An 18,286-nucleotide genomic window follows, 5' to 3' on the forward strand; every position below is an offset into this window, starting at 1 on the left:
TACCATCCAATCCATGCCAGCATGGAAAATGGACATTAAATGATGATGATGATATACATATATATATATATATTATATATATATATATATATATATATATATGTATACATAACAGGGAATATGATTCTAAACTTACAGGAAAAATTCAATTTAGTAATATTAAATCAAATTTCACACTATATAATATATGTATATAAATTAAAGAAGAACCACCATGTAGCAATTCAACAATGATATAATTAAATCATACCATATAGAAAAAAATTAAATATACGATAAAACATTTACCTAGCACTAAATAAAGTACGAAATAATAAATAAATAGTATATAATTAGTAAATTATATATATATATATATACACACTCATTTTGTGGGTTAACAAGACAAACAATAGTTTCATGTAAAGAGATCTTCACAAATGTTCAAGCAAATCACATAGAAGTGTTGGTACTTGTCCCCATTTTGGAGAAACTATCGGTTGCTTGGTTAAACCTCAAATAAAGAATATTTATCTACCAATGTGGTGTTGAGTACTCATTTTCACTGTTCAATATTAGCATATATATATATATGTTACACTAATTAATGATTTAATTGTTTAATTAATTAGTTGATTGATATAAACTATACTAGAGAGTCACAGTCTTTGGATGAGTTAGAACCCTATTAACTTCAAGGATATTCATAACTTTTCTACATCATTACATTTGTTAAAAGAAAAAAGGAAATTCTCAATGGCTAAACCTAATATCAGTTAGTAGCTACCATACATACAGAGATACATTTCCCCACTCTGAACATCTACTATAATTATAATTACTATTAGTTTTGTTAGTTTACAATTATGGGCTTGAATTATCATTGAATCATAGGCTGTGAAGCATAAGAAGTCAATATTAAACCATTGCAGTGTAAACTCACTAAATTATAGCATAGAAACAGTTTTCACAAGTCAATAGATCACAAAACATAATTGTATCATGGAAACACGAAAGAAATATGATGGTACTAACTTGATGGATTTGTACATGCTGTTCAGTAACTTCCATAGTCGAAACGTCTAGTGTGTTATGTGACATTAATCTCAAAGATGTCTGGAGAAGCCATTGATCAAATTGTTTTTGGCATGTCTGGAATGTTGTGTGTTCTTCACAAGACTTATCAAGACTTTTGATAATATGCTGCAAGGATAAGACAAAATAAAACAAAACAAAAAAATTATCAAAACGGAATATTGGAAAATGTTTCTAACTTTAAGCAAAGATTTTGTAAAATGAAATTAATGAAACAAAGTTATAAGAAAAGATAAAATATAAATTTGAAATTTGGTTGCATTAAAACTAAAAATTCATTTCAGAAGTTAGTTTGCATTCAGCATTTTTTAACAGGTTTCTTCAATTTTATAAAATATCAAATATATTTATCAACACTCCTATCTAATTTTGGCACAAAGCCAGCAATTTTGAGGGGAGGGGGGAGTCAATTACATGAACCTCAGTGCTCAAATGGTACTTATTTTATCAGCCCTGAAAGGATGAAAGGCAAAACCAACCTAACCGATATTTAAATTCAGAATGTAAAAGGATGAAAGAAATGCCTCAAAGCATTTTGTCCAAAATGCTGATAATTCTGCCATCTCACCTCTTTAATAATAAAACCAGATTTTCTCTCTACCATTTATTTCTGTGTTACAAACATTAATTCACATTTATCAAAAATACAGCACGATTTACAAAAATAAACAGTAAAAATATGATTAAAACAGATGTAAAATAAAAAGAAATCAGTAAATATACAAAGCGGCATGAACCTTCTCTCAGTCATACACCACAGAAGGGACACTACAAATCTGTAAGGCAACCCTCCCAAACACCCATGATATTAATGTGGGTAATAGTGAGGTAGAGGTACTGGAGTCAGTTACCTTCATGGCAATAATTTGATACTTAGATAAGACACAAATGAAGGCAAGGACATTCTTGCTGCTATTGCTGCTGCCACTGCCTGCTCCATCACCTTAATTTTTGAGGTTACTTTATCATGCTGAATTGGGTTGGATGTGATATTCTGAAGTGTTTTTTTATGGCCAGTTATTCTTCCATGTAGATACATGGTCTTATTCTAAAACCCAGGGTTTACATAATGTGTATGTGTATGTGCATACAGACATTCATATAAATATTTATATTTATATATATATATATATATATATATATATATATAATAAATCTCTGAGCAAGGTATAAACAATAGCTGCACAACATCGGGAAATACATTTGCCACTTAAACAGTAGCTGCAGTAGCTTAAACAGTAGCATCCACTCTTAAGGGTCAGCCATTTTAAGTGGCAAATGTACTATATATATATATGTACCATATATATATGTATGTATACCATAGATATATGTATAATATGTGTGTATGTGTGTGTGTGTTTGTTTTTATGTCCAATTATAATAAAAACAATTGTACATTAATATGAAGGTTTACTCCATACTTTTGTAGAGTACAGATTTTTTATTTTTTGACAAGAATAGCATTGACAGTGACTTCAAAGTATTGGTTAGCTAAGCCATCATCAGATTATGATGCATTTAAGTTAATCTTGGCTTTATACATGAATATATTTACTGAAAGAAAAATGACAACGCTATTCAAAAGAAGATTTGTTTTTCTAGCTCGGAGCTGAGAAAACTAATAAGGAGAGTACAGGTGGTAGTCAAAAAAGCCAGCTTCTATATATGGCTGAAGCAGGAAGACCAAAAATGACTTGAAAGTCATAACATGCCAGCGGAAAATAACATCACTAGGTGAGACAAGCTGACACTGAATTAACTTCGCTGATTGACAGGTGACAGTCTCATTTAGAGAACGCGTGGACTAAGACTATGCACCTTCATTGGTCAGTTAAAGATGAGACAGTGTCACGTGACAACTTGCTGGGGCTGCCTGCTGGAGCCTAGCAGCAGGTATTTAAAGGGAAAAAATTTGACAAGACAGTCAGTCGCCCGCTGACACTCATTGATGCTACATCAAAGAGGCCAGGGAACAGAAGAAAGAAGACATGTACCCAACATCAGAGCTGAAGACACCTCCGAAAGGGGGGGGGCACGTTAAACAGTAGAGGAGTAGGGGCCGAAACTGGGCGTGGTTCCTCCTGACGATGTCTTGAGCTAACTGGATCCTATAAAGGAGCTGTTGTGGTAGCAGACCATGAAACATGGTTGAAATTCCTCCACACATTTTATAATTTCCCACTTTCACATATATCTATAAGCCTAAAATAATATATTATAAAATACCTATGTTTGAAATAGAATTAAGGAAATATTTATAAATACATGAGCCACAAATTCTGCCTCCATAAAACACAAATTTAAAACTTCTACATATTAATCAAATTGCTTATAGAACAAGGAAACCTCCAGAGAGAAATATATTGACATATAACCTTTACACCTACCTACATCCTCTTGCGAATTTCAAAGCACAAGACAAACAAATTCCTATACTATCAACAACACCATGACATACTTGACTAATAATCTCCACCTTCCAAATACAAACAAGAAACACCCTAAGTAACATCAACAAGTAAAGAAATTACTCTTTTACTTGTTTCAGTCATTTGACTGCGGCCATGCTGGAGCACCACCTTTTAGTCGAGCAAATCGACCCCAGGACTTATTCTTTGTAAGCCTAGGACTTATTCTATTGGTCTCTTTTGCCAAATCACTAAGTTACAAGGATGTAAACAGACCAGCATCGGTTGTCAAGCGATGTTGGGGGCACAGACACACAAACATATACACGCACATACATGTATATATGCATATATGCGACAGGCTTCTTTCAGTTTCTGTCTACCAAATCCACACACAAGGCTTTGGTCGGCCTGAGGCTAAGGTAGAAGACACTTGCCCAAGGTGCCATGCAGTGGGACTGAACCCGGAACAATGTGGTTGGTAAGCAAGCTACTTACCACACAGCCATTCCTACTGATCACCTAAAACATACAACCCATTTACATTCTTTGAAAATTACATTATAAAAAAGCTGACACACCTAACTATTAAGTTTCTAAATGCTGGACTAAACTTTGAACTTTGACATTTACATTGTCAAAGCAAAAGATTAAAACCAATTAAACCAAAAATAATTAAAACTCCCGCCTCCTCCCAACATCCTTTTTGTGAACTACTAAAAAACAATCCCATGACATGGAGTTGATACACCTAAATATACACACCTATTTACAAAGTTCTACATCCATGAATGAAATACATAATATAACCCCAAGTTTAATCAAAATTATATAGAGCCAAGGTTAACTTAAATGCATGCCACAGTACAATGATAGCTTAGCTGGCCAAAACTTCGAAGTCACTGTCAATACTATTCTTGTTAAAGAATATATATATTTACTCACACATGCATGTATGTGTGTGTATGTGTGCGTGTGTATCTAATATGATTCTATTAGCTTGTCATCATTTTTATTTTGACACTTAGTCTTATCTGTTATGTTGGTATTCAAAGTCATTAACTTCTTTCTAATATGTTGTCCAATTTAATGTTCAAGGAATGCCTGAGTCACCTTAGTGATTTTGCCATCACCTCAGTCCACTCTGCTAAAAATGAGTCCTGGCATCAGCTAGGGGTTAACCCTGAGGTGGACTAATATACTGTTCAAGAGAAAATCTTGGACTCCATCCACCCATGGTTCCTAGAAGGGTTGTAGGAGTAGAATACTCAGCCACCTCCTCCATAAGACCCTCTCAGAAGCAACTGTTATTACACTTTCCAACTGATTCCCAAGTATAAGACTATAAATATTATCCAACCATCTCATTCTTGTGTACTCCTATGTCTCCTGCCAGTTGGCTTGGCATGAAGAATCTATCTGCGATCCTTTCCTGTGATATTCTAATCACATGTCCATTGTACAAGAGCTGTGACCCCCTCAATGTGGAGAAGTAGTGGCTTGGCCTGGAGATACCTCCTGATCTCTGAGCTGTGTATCCTGTTGAGAAATCCTATTCCAGAGATCCTGTACTCTAAACACACAATTCCTTTAAAAATCTGGGTGAGCTCCAATCACATGAGTCTTTACGCTTCAGGTAGACATTTTCAGAGTTTCCAACTCTCAGTTATATGGTTAAATTAATATGATGTTTGAGAATGATGCTGACTTACCTGGCACCGGAGTCTTATTGCTTTGTAAGACTGCTGAAGTGGTCTGAGAGAATCTTTGTCTGTTGTACCATCAGCACTTAACACTTCCAGTTGTGATAAGTTGTCCTCCAGATCAGCAAACATGCTTTCATGAGAATCTATTTCACTGAGAATTAGCTAAGGACAGAGAGAAAAATGAAAAACAGATGAGAATTTAAACATCTACATTAAAATGATGAGTCTAGAAATCAAGGTAATTTGTTTCATTTGAGAATAAGCCAGGCTATATGTGTGTGTGTGTGTGAGTGTGTGTGTGTGTGTGTGTGTGTGTGTGTGTTTATCAATCTACATATTTAATATACACAGGTTTTACATGCAAGCTACTATATATTTCATGCCTTTGCTAATTCAATAGTCAGATTATGTTGCATTTAAATACTGTGTATTTTAAATGACATATAAGTACCCAAGGTCACAACATTACCCTCTGAGTGTGATACAAGTTCATTGCAAGTGTACTCTTCTAACGCTGAGTGAACTGGACCTATGTGAAATAAGTGTTTTGCTCAAGAACACAATACACTGACAGGTCCAGGAATCAAAGCCATAATCTTGTGATCCTGAGTGCAACATCCTAACCATTAGGCCATGTGACTTCACTTTGAAATTTACTTTATGAAATTTAATAATGATAAGATTTCATAATTTACATATGAAATTTCAAAAGCCATGTGACTGATATTCAAAGTATCACATGAGGTTCATTTACTCTTTTACTTGTTTCAGTCATTTTACTGTGGCCATGCTGGAGCACTGCCTTTAGTCGAACAAGTCGACCCCAGGACTTATTCTTTGTAAGCCTAGTACTTATTCTATCAGTCTCTTCTGCCAAGCCACTAAGTTACGGGGACGTAAACACACCAGCATCAGTTGTCAAGCGATGTTGGGGAGACAAACACAGACATACAAACATACACACACACACATATATATATACATATATATGATGGGCTTCTTTCAGTTTCCATCTACCAAATCCACTAATAAGGCTTTGGTTGGCCAGAGGCTATAGTAGAAGACACTTGCCCAAGGTGCCACGCAGTGGAATTGAACCCAAAACCATGTGGTTGGTAAGCAAGCTACTTACCATACAGCCACTCCTATGCTTATTAATATCAAAGCATTTAAATATGTTTTGATATTAATAGGCATTAATATCAAAACATTTAAAAATGTTTGGGAATTAACATCTTCAGAAGACATCTTCTAAATGTGTATTAACCTGACAGCATCTAATTTCATTATTTTATACCATATGGGGAGCTGTTTTTACAACTTAAACACATCTGCTTCAATAGATTAGATAAACAATCCCAATTCCTAGAAACATTTTACAGATGTAAACATATAAATATGTTGGAGACTCACCCTATATTTGTCAAGTTGAGCCTTTTTCTCAGGAAGTTGTGTATGAGCTTCTGGATCAAGTGAAAGAATCCTTTCCAGATCTGTTATCCATTTCACTAAAGTATCTTTAGTAACTTCATAATCCTGCCATTTCTGTTGAGTGTTCTGTAAGTTAAAAGCACAGTCAGTTACTGTCTGGTTCAACTGCTTCCATTTTACATTCAATTCCTCCATTTTTTTCTCAATTCTTTATTCCCAACAGCAGATGTTGAAGGTTGGATTCTCCCTGCATAATCATGAACTTTGTTCACTTTATGAACTGCTTCATCCATGCCCGAAACAATGACCTGCAAATAGTAAAATCATGTCTATAGTATAGGAAAGAAATGGAGACAAAAGTAGGTAGCAGAGAGAAAAAGAGAAGCATCATAGAGAAAGAATAAAAGAATAGTTTTTGAGGGAGAGAGATAGATGAAGATAGACATATGTATGCACACACACACACATATATATATACATATATATGATGGGCTTCTTTCAGTTTCCATCTACCAAATCCACTAATAAGGCTTTGGTTGGCCAGAGGCTATAGTAGAAGACACTTGCCCAAGGTGCCACGCAGTGGAATTGAACCCAAAACCATGTGGTTGGTAAGCAAGCTACTTACCATACAGCCACTCCTATGCTTATTATATCAAAGCATTTAAATATGTTTTGATATTAATAGGCATTAATATCAAAACATTTAAAAATGTTTGGGAATTAACATCTTCAGAAGACATCTTCTAAATGTGTATTAACCTGACAGCATCTAATTTCATTATTTTATACCATATGGGGAGCTGTTTTTACAACTTAAACACATCTGCTTCAATAGATTAGATAAACAATCCCAATTCCTAGAAACATTTTACAGATGTAAACATATAAATATGTTGGAGACTCACCCTATATTTGTCAAGTTGAGCCTTTTTCTCAGGAAGTTGTGTATGAGCTTCTGGATCAAGTGAAAGAATCCTTTCCAGATCTGTTATCCATTTCACTAAAGTATCTTTAGTAACTTCATAATCCTGCCATTTCTGTTGAGTGTTCTGTAAGTTAAAAGCACAGTCAGTTACTGTCTGGTTCAACTGCTTCCATTTTACATTCAATTCCTCCATTTTTTTCTCAATTTCTTTATTCCCAACAGCAGATGTTGAAGGTTGGATTCTCCCTGCATAATCATGAACTTTGTTCACTTTATGAACTGCTTCATCCATGCCCGAAACAATGACCTGCAAATAGTAAAATCATGTCTATAGTATAGGAAAGAAATGGAGACAAAAGTAGGTAGCAGAGAGAAAAAGAGAAGCATCATAGAGAAAGAATAAAAGAATAGTTTTTGAGGGAGAGAGATAGATGAAGATAGACATATGTATGCACACACACACACATATAAGACAGAGAGAGAAGGAAAATTTTAAGTAGATGAAATGGACAATTAGGTAAAAACACAACGTAGAACAGAGAAACTGAATATAAAAGAGAGAGAGAGGAGTTAAGACTGCTATGAAATAATATTTTTTTTACAAGTTTATGTATATGTTTTTTTCATGACAATTATATAACAACTTTTCTTTTATATTCTCCACCACTACTACCATCATTTACCTTTTCTTTACAAATTTACATCCATATTCTATGATTACATGGCTTGAATAAATTTTTTTGCAAATTTGTTCATTTGCAAAATTTAGAAGCAATTTATTTTGACAATGAATCCATTTCCTAATTCTAACCATTTCCATCATGAAATATAATGTGGAATAATAAACGAAACTCTATATTCAAATAATTTAAATTAACAAGATTTCTGCTATTATTCAAATAAGTTTTTTTATATTTCTCTCTCATTCACACCTTCGTGCATGTTTGAGAGATTTCAAATTTAAAACTGTAAAACTACAAATAACCCATTAAGAATTAGCTGCTAAAATGTTAAGCTCACCAGTTTGAGAGAGACAGCAACAGAAAGAATTTCACTAATGGGAATCCAAACTCATCTTTATCAAAATTGCCTAGCAAGGAATGGATAAATGGCTAAAATCCTATTTATTCTGTCTTTCTCAAATTGGTACTTATAATATTTAATAACATTTAAAAACTCCTCATTTATTTCTAATTAGCCATCCAGTGAGTTGCTGTCTAACAGTTCTACTTCTGGGGAAAGCAGCAGGTGTACTAAATCTTAATTAAAGTATATTAGAATTATCTGTATCTGAGAAGTGGACACTTTTGCCAACTAACCATTTTGTAATTGCACAATTAACTTATAATTCTAATAATGAGTTGATTGTGGTTTTAGATAACACTATAATAAAGAATTTATTATATTACATCAAAATTTGCACTATGAATTTACCAATGTGTCTCATAACTTCTATAGATTAAAATCTGTTTAGAGATAATTCTTTCAGTGATGTTGGTAAAAATTTCCTTCCATGAAGAATATTCAGTATTTACTTGTATATAAGTAACACTATTTTATATTTTATTTTAACCGAAAAAAACTAGGGTGTGACTTATACTTGGGGCAAAGATAAAATAAAACTATGAAGGGAAAAAATTTTGCATCAAGGTAAATCAAATTTGATAACTGGCATCCATGCTAGTGGAGTGCTAAGAGCGCGATCCGAGCGTGATTGCTGCCAGCTCAGCTAACTGGTTTCCATGCCAGTGGCACGTAAAAAGCACCATTCAAGCGTGATCGTTACCAGCATTGCCTTACTGGCACATGAAAACATTCGAGCGAGGTTGTTGCCAAAGCCGCTGGACTGGCTCCTGTGCAGGTGGCACATAAAAAGCACCATTTGAGCGTGGCCGTTGCCAGTACTGCCTGGCCGGCCCTCATGCTGGTGGCACGTAAAAACACCCACTACACTCTTAGAGTGTTTGGCATTAGGAAGGGTTGTAGAAATTCTGCCAGATCAGATTGATGCCTGGTTCAGCCATCTGGTTTGCTAGTCCTCAGTCAAAGCGTCCAACCCATGCTAGCATGGAAAGCAGACGTTAAACGATGATGATGATAATGATGTTTAATACTAAATTAGGAGTGAACACAGTATGTGTTGTGGTATTTTATGGATGAATAAAAGCAGCAAAAGGATGATATATTACAGCAGTTCTTGTTAAAGATTTCATCACATGATGAATATATGGGTTGTTGTATGTTATGGATGGACAAACGCACCTAAAAAGATAATATATGATGATGTGGTGGGACTTACATTTAATGTTTTCAGTTTATCCTGTATTGAAACGCCATCTCCTTTAGTGTTATTACAGTCTTTAAGCTCATTTTCACAAGAGTTAATCCATTCAATGGTTGTATGATAAGAATTCTCAAATATTTCGTGATCGTGGATATTCTCTGTCAGCTTAATAATTTCATTCTGGGGGAAATAAGTAAACATTTTGATAGCAAGATCTAAGTATGCCAAATTCCACAAAAGATTCACACACACACACACACACACACACACAGAGAGTAATGTAATGCAATTCCCCAGGTTTTCACAAAACCTTTCCATGAAAAGAAGAACAAAACTTTCCCGAATATTCTACAGATAACACACTGGAATAATTATCCATAATATTTGTAAAGACTAGATTGAGATTTGAACTCAATACATCTAGTAAATAGAATAATGCCAAATATATAGAGTGGCCAGAGTCTACACAAAGGAACTGTGCCTCCTTATGGTTTCTAGTTGGATATTAGTGTCAGTGGTATGACATAACTATTCATCTACTATGATCCCTTCCCTTGTACTTTAATTCTCATCTCCTAATATATTTCTTTATTGCCCACAAGGGGCTAAACATAGAGGGGACAAACAAGGACAGACAAAAGGATTAAGTTGATTACATTGAACCCAGTGCAAAACTGGTACTTTTATTTATCGACCCAGAAAGGATGAAAGGCAAAGTCGACCTCGGCGGAATTTGAACTTAGAACATAACGACAGACAAAATACCGCTAAGCATTTCGCCTGGTGCACTAATGTTTCTGCCAGCTAGCTGCTTCCTATCTATTGTAATTCCACTCAGTTGAAGAGTGGAGTCTTGCAAGCTGCATGGTGACCTCACTGGTGCTGGTACCATGTAGAAAGCACCCAGTATACTTTGTAAAGGGATTGGCATTAAAACAGACATCCAAGACATAGAAACTATGCCAAGGCATACACTGGAGCATGGTGCAGTCTTTGGAATCCTTTGTATCCTGCCAAACTGTCCAAGCCTTGCCAGCATGGAACATGAACTATTAAAAGATGATGAAAGATGGTGATAATGCCTTGGCCAACTGTGACTCGGATTCCAATATGGATTCTTATACAAAATGGTAATTTCTTATTTAAATGATTCATTGCAAGTAATTGAAAGTCTTGTTATCAATTAAAAATGTTTCTTACTCCAGATTTGCTTTCACTGAAGAGTCAGTCACATTATCATGGATGTTTGAGTCCTGACCATTCGATCTTTTCTAAGATGATAGATAGAAATTTGAGGGAGATTTGACAGCTATTTCAATCTCCTTGGGTGATCATGCAGACATCTTTTGCTTGTTCATCTAGCAGTTAAGTCATAGATCAGCCTTCACTGAGCAGACTTATGATCAAATATGTTCCAACTATGACCATCTCATATTTCCTTTTATTTTCGGGTACTGTATGTCAAAAATTACATTATCTGATGTACTCTTCTGTATTTTTTAAGACAACAGGATGTGATTTTATGGAAATTTGGCTGCTATTTCTAGCATTTTGAATTAACCATGTAGAGATACACTTACTGATTTAATATAGAGAGGAGTATAAAGAGAACGGGTTCATGTTGTGATTTACAAGGCTTGAATTATAGAGAGCTTAAGTTTGAAACCATTTGTGATCATAAGCTTAACTTTTGATTATTGGAAGAAATGCAAGCCTATAAGGATAATAAGAAACAGTGAGTAACCTTAACTGAATTTAGACAAGAATTTAAACAAGAATTTAGACAGGTAGAGGCATAGCTGTGTGATTAAGAAGTTCACTTGCCAACCATGTAGTCCTATTGTGTGCTACAGTGTCTTCTACTACAGTTCCAGACCAAAGCTTTGTGAGTGGATTTAGTAGACAGAGACTGAAAAAAAGCTACGTGTCTGTGTGTGCAGGCTTGCATGCACATGTGTGCATGTATGTTTGTGTTTCTTTATCTTGATACCATGCAATTGATATAAATTGATATAAGTGTCATTGCCATAGAAACAGTGTCTGCCATTTCCAGTTGTCTGTAAAAACATATTCTACTGTGGTGAAATTTTACCATGATTAGAAACAAGTGAGGGCTAGCAACAATAGGGGCATCCATCCTTGGAAAATCTACCTCAATGAATCCTGTCTGATCCATACAAGCATGGAAAATTAGAATTTTAAATGATGACTATCACCAATGATAAAAATGGTAAGACTACCAATTTGTGGCATGACCAAGATTGCATGTTCTTTGTTTCTTTTGAACACAGCTAAAGAATTTTTTAATACTAATATTTAAGCCTTTAGCATTTAAACCAGTCATATCTAACCCAAATATTCCATCTGTTTTATGCTCAAACTGGCCAGATCTAGCCTCTTACACCTACCCTATAATGTCATTCTAAAAATAAACAATCACATCACTAAAATCTTGAAGCTACAAGATAATGCATGGTTGATTCAAAACAATGTGAATATATAACATGTACAGCAGTACATTTGACAGAGTAATCTGAATATAAAGAAATACCTTGATGTTTGTTCTCTGACCATAATACTGTGATGATAATTGGTGAAGTTTGTGAGAGATCTTCGGGTCATTATTTTTTTGTGCCACTTGTTCACCAAGTTCTTGAATTTTGTCCAAATTCTCTTTCTTCTGAGTTACTTCTTCAAGTAAGCCCTGAGATGTAAGTAGAAAAAGAAAAAAAAAAAGAAAAAAATAATTAAGTTTTATTGAGATTAATTATTATTCGCAACACTTGATTATTGACATCGGTGTTATTAACTGTTGTGACTTTATTATTGACCTAAATAATGTGATTATCTTTTTTCTTGACCCCTAGGACATTTCAGGCTGGTTACCCAGTTTTTATGATGTACATGTGACCAAGATCACAACATTGTTCCTGAACAGGATACCAGTACAACACAGAATTCAAAGCCAGCAATTTTGAAGGGAGGAGACAAAGTGATTACATTGACCCTTGGTACTTTATTTTATTGACCCCAAAAGGATGAAAGACAAAGTTTGACAACATCGTTTGACAACCAATGCTGGTGTGTTTACGTCCCTGTAACTAAGCGGTTTGGCAAAAGAGACCGATAGAATAAGTACTAGGCTTACAAAGAATAAGTCCTGGGGTCGATTTGCTCAACAAAAGGCAGTGCTCCAGCATGGCCACAATCAAATGACCGAAACAAGTAAAAAAGAGTAAAAAATAAAAAGAGAACTGGAGGAGATACCACTAAGCATTTTGTCTGACATGCTAATGATTCTGCTAGAGATACAATTATTGATGTAACTTAATTATTCATGTAACAATATTAATGTGACATCTGACATTGATGAGTTATTGTTGATATAACATTATTGATAAGGCATTATAATTGATGTGATGTTATTACTGATATGTCATTGTTGATGTGACAATTACTGATGTGGCATATTTGTGTCACATTATTATTATTATTATAGTGATATAATTATTGATAAGGTATTATTTGCGATGAATTGACGTGACGTTATTTGTGATATGACATCATTATTGTTGTTAAATTAGTCTTGAAGACATTGTTAGTAATATGATGCTATCACTGATATATCGTTATTATGGCTATGATATAAAGATGGTGAGCTGACAGAATCATTACTGTGCCAGACAAAGTACTTAGTGGACATTTCTTCTGGCACTTTACATTCTGAGTTCTGGCAAAGCCGACTTTGTCCTTCATCCTTTAGGGGGTCAATAAAATAAGAACCAGTTTGAGCACTGGGGTCTCAATGTACTCAACGAGCCCTTCCTAACAAAAATTTTTAGGCTTTATGCCTCTAGTAGAAAGAATTATTATAGGTATGATATAAGGATGGCAAACTCACAGAATCATTAACGTGTCAAACAAAATACAAAGTACTGTTTCTTCCAGCTCTTTACATTTAAGTTCAAATTCCAATGAAGCTGACTTTGCTTTTATTTTTTTCAGGGCTTGATAAAATAATTACCAGTTGAACACTGGGGTTAGTGTAATCAACTAACCCCTTGCTTTTAAAATTGCTGGCTCTGTACTAAAATTTGAAATGATTATCACAGGTCTGATGTAAAGGTAGCAAACTGGAAGAATTATTAATGTGGCAGACAAAATGCTTAGCAGCATTTTTTCAGGCTCTTTGTGTTCTGAGTTCAAATGCCACCAAAGTAAATTTTGCTTTTCATTCTTTTCAGATCAATAAAATAACTACCAGTTGACCGCTAGGGGTTGATGCAATCAAATACCTCCTTCCAAAATGACTGGCCTGGTGCCAAGATTTGAAACTATTATCATGGGTATGATATAATTATTGATGTTATTAACTTTATCATGCTGTGTTCTTGGTATGGTGGGAAAAACCTGAATGCAATCTTTACCGAATCCCAGTTAAAGAGATAATGAACAACACATGAAAAGGAAGATGAAATACTATAAGTAGACAACTGATCTTGTTGTTTATGACTCATTGTTAATGGTGTCACCCATAGCTTTGTTTATTTCTGCTTTTTTTAATTGAAAAAAAAAAAAGAGGATTTTTTGCAACGAAACAAGCAAATAACAAACCCAGCATTTCGCCTAGTAAATGAACAAGACCTAAGCTCTTTGCAGTTGAGGAAATTATTGATGACATTTATTCTTTGGATGAAGAGTTTACCCTTATGCAGACAACGAGAGTAATTTGAACAATCAAACTGGTGAAAGTGATGAGAAAAGTAGCAGTTGAGGTGAACAAATAACTTAGTTGAGAGACAGGCCTATTATTGTTACTTTCCAGAATTATTTTGTGATTTTGTCCATTAGTTTGCCTGCAATTGTTACTCTTGTGTTGTATATGCAACTATTTAATTTTGCTCAGAAGCCAGGTGGAGGGTAAAGTTAAACATAGGGGCCTAAGTCTGAGAGGGTTAAATACAGAGGTTATGTTATAGGTAAATAGATTATATTATAAAAGATTATATTATAAAAATGTTGGTGACAGTATGAAAATAGAACCATCATTATAAATATTGAATGAATATTAATGTATATTATTGATAATGAGGGCCATGTTATAAACATAATAGGTTTGTTTAAAGGCATGAATCTAAAGTTAGAGAATTAAATAAGTAAATAATAAATGCAATAAGAGAAATCATTCCTTTTACCAACAAAAGAAGGCAAATATTTAATTTGTACTATGACATTTTAATTAAAGAGCTTTAATCCACATTTATTTGACATTTTATGAAACTACGTTACTTAAAACAATATCTAGTTTTCTTAATACTAAATGGTAACTTTAAGATAATTTAAAGTATGACTTGCCAAGTGACAGCTTTCCAAATAATATCAGAACATAATCTAGTGAGTTTTCAGACTAAGTAAAAGAAATTAACACTTTCATTAATTGTATTGGAACAAATTTTAGTTTTCTGGACTATCTTCTGCTTTTTCATGAGTTTACACTTAGAAATATATTATTTTTGGTTTAGTTGCCAACATCTTTATGGTGCCATATAGTCAAAGATATTCTGTGTTGACAAAAGATAATAGAAATAACTCAAAGAGTGAAAATGTTTTATGCCATAAAGAAGTACATCTAACATTTAGGGTAGAACCTTTTGTTCTCCATCCCACCTCAATTATTCCAAATATGTTGATATTGGCATTCCTTTTATTTTCTCCTTTCTCTGACTGTCACCACCTTCTTCTATTAATATTCCTTACCTTTTCTTCCTCCCTCAGATCTCTCATCTCTCTCTAATCCTAGTTTGTATGTAATTCAACACACCTACACAGAGGGATTCAACACAAAACCAGAATATCAGCAAACCAAATCCAAAATTTGCATTACATATCTGTAAGAGTGTATGTGTAATAGAAACTGGACATATATATATATATTTCCCAAGTTACATCTCCCTTTCTTTCTCTCTCTCTCTGTAATTAAGGGCTTTTTGTACAAAATGTTAGATTTCAGTTCTTCATCACACCATCAAACCGAACTCACATTTGATGTATATATCAATTTATCTGTATACGTTTTGCAAATTTGCATGTGAATGTAGGACTTTTATTTGTTTCTGATGTACTGGAAAGGAATTAATCATAATAAATGGCAAACTCAAGCAAACAAAAAAAAAAAAACAGATTGGAGAAAGCTTATCGAGTTCTGCCAAAGCTACGAACAGTCATAGTTGTGACAACTGACAGCAAATAATAATGCTGACGGCGGCAACGACGACGACAACACCACAACAAGTACAGTGAAAATTTACTAAAATATACACTACTAACTGAAAGATCCAGTTAGTAATAATACTGTTATTATTACTAAACTAAGGTGTATTCATATTCTGTGCTGCACACCTATCCAACCCAGCCAGTACAGAAAAATTAATGTTACAATGATGATGATAAGGTATATATATAGTCTCAGTTTTCTGCTGAAGTTTTTTCAATTAAATACGATTACTCATGTCTGTTAAATCAAGAAAGCATATTCATCTTCAGACATTTGAATTAAAATTAAACAAAATGAGTGGAAAACAAACCAAATATATTTTTACCTTAATTTCCTCAAGCTGTGCCTGCTTTTCTTTAATGTTGTCTCCAAGTTTCATAAGAGAATTCGTACGGACTTCTAAGTTGTTACACCATGACAAAAATCTATTATATTCTTCATCAAAGTTTTCCCAGTTTGAAATAAGGTCATTCAGATTTTGTTCGGCTTTATTAAAAGAATCAGAAAACATGTTCCAATTTTGGTTAAGGATATTCATTTCCTCCTTGATCACTGCTTGTCCTTGTGGTGAGGTGTTTTCACAGACTTTATCAGCAAGTTGACTGCAGTCAGAAACCAGTTGTTTCCCACAGTTAACGTCCCCTTGCAGTTTCTGAAATGAAATTTATTAAAAGCTATAGGAAAAGGTTTCATTAAGTTACATAAATTAGGAATTGTAAAGCTTCATTGCTGAGAGAATCAATATTAAGAAACCAAAATCATTTAAATTACTACTCTTACTTTTATTTCCAAGCCAACCAAAGATTTGAGAGTAGATTTGGTAAACAGAAACTGAAAGAAAACCTTCACATGCGTGCATGTGTAGATATACACTATTCTACAAGATTTTTACCCAAATCTCACTTAACTTATATGCATACATACATACACACACACACACACACACACATATATATATATATATATATATATATATAATATATATATATATATATATGCATGTATATATTTGGACGATTTGACTGAGGGCTGGCAAACCAGATGGCTGCACCAGGCTCCAATCTGATCTGTAAGAGTTTCTACAGCTGGATGCCCTTCAGCTGTAGAAACTCTGAAGGATATCCAGCTGTAGAAACTCTACCAGATGAGATTGACATGTGCATATATGTATTTGTACATGTGTGTTTGAGTTTGTGTCACCTGCCTTGATATTGCATGATAGCTGTAAGCAATTGTCACCATCATCCAAGCAGAGCCCTTTGTTTCCAATCTCCCATGGAAACATCTGGTTACATTACCTAACTTGAAATTGGGTAAAGGTTGATAACAGGGAGAGCATCCAGCAACTAGAAACTCTTTCTCAACCAATTCCTTTCAATGCAGGTGAACATGATGATGAAGAGGAGGGGGAGGATTATGAAGGTGGTGGTGGCTGTGGTAGTGAAAAAGTTTGCTTGAATTTGTGAAACATTGCCATTTTCAAGGTAATGGAATAGAACACACAGTTGGACATTAGACATGTTATTTTTGTTCAGGTATTTGAAATTTATATACCAGCTAATTAATTATGTAAATATTATTAGATTAATCAAATGAATATACTTAAAAGTAAAACCATAGCAAGATATCAAAATATAGTCTGGGTTTTAATGATTTATTAAAACTGGTGTGATCTTTTTATGTAAACCCATTTTTGTATGCTTGTATTTTGTCCTAAGCACAGGTATGGCTGTGTGGTTGAGAAATTTGCTACCCAACAACATGGTTATAGGTTCATTCCCACTGTGTGGCCTCTTGGGCAATTATCTTATATTATAGCCCTGGGTTGACCAAAGCTTTATGAGTTTACATGGTAGGCAGCAAACTTGAAGAAGCTCATCATACACACACACACACAGAGGTATATATGTATGTATGTATATGTATGTGAATGTGAGTGTGTGTATATATTGGTGTCTCCTTGTCTTGACATCATGTAATTGTTGTAAAGGAATGTAATTCAACTTTCTTTGCAAACATGTCTGGTTATGGGAAAAATATAATTTTGTTTGGAAACAGACAAGAGTTGGTGACAAGAAAGGCATCCAACCAAAGAAAATCTACCTTGGTAAAACACTATCTGACTCATTCGAGCATGGAAAAGTGGACATTAAATCAATTATGAAAAACGATGATATT

General features: G+C 34.1%; 1 protein-coding gene across 9 annotated transcripts in view; it reads right to left on the reverse strand.

Moving 5' to 3' along the window:
• LOC115210341 (nesprin-1) overlaps positions 1–18,286 on the reverse strand; it is an 870,646-nt gene that overhangs the window by 337,690 nt on the left and 514,670 nt on the right. For all 9 annotated transcript variants that reach the window (XM_036502466.1, XM_036502469.1, XM_036502465.1 and 6 more), the window contains 6 exons: positions 16,434–16,760; positions 12,386–12,538; positions 9,850–10,014; positions 7,531–7,857; positions 5,198–5,353; positions 1,015–1,182 (listed from right to left, as the gene is read on the reverse strand). In XM_036502466.1, the coding sequence (XP_036358359.1) occupies positions 1,015–1,182; positions 5,198–5,353; positions 7,531–7,857; positions 9,850–10,014; positions 12,386–12,538; positions 16,434–16,760 (1,296 nt within the window). The remainder of the gene's footprint in view (positions 1–1,014; positions 1,183–5,197; positions 5,354–7,530; positions 7,858–9,849; positions 10,015–12,385; positions 12,539–16,433; positions 16,761–18,286) is intronic.

Source organism: Octopus sinensis, linkage group LG4, assembly GCF_006345805.1.
Source record: "Octopus sinensis linkage group LG4, ASM634580v1, whole genome shotgun sequence".
In the NCBI taxonomy this organism is placed as follows: domain Eukaryota; kingdom Metazoa; phylum Mollusca; class Cephalopoda; order Octopoda; family Octopodidae; genus Octopus; species Octopus sinensis.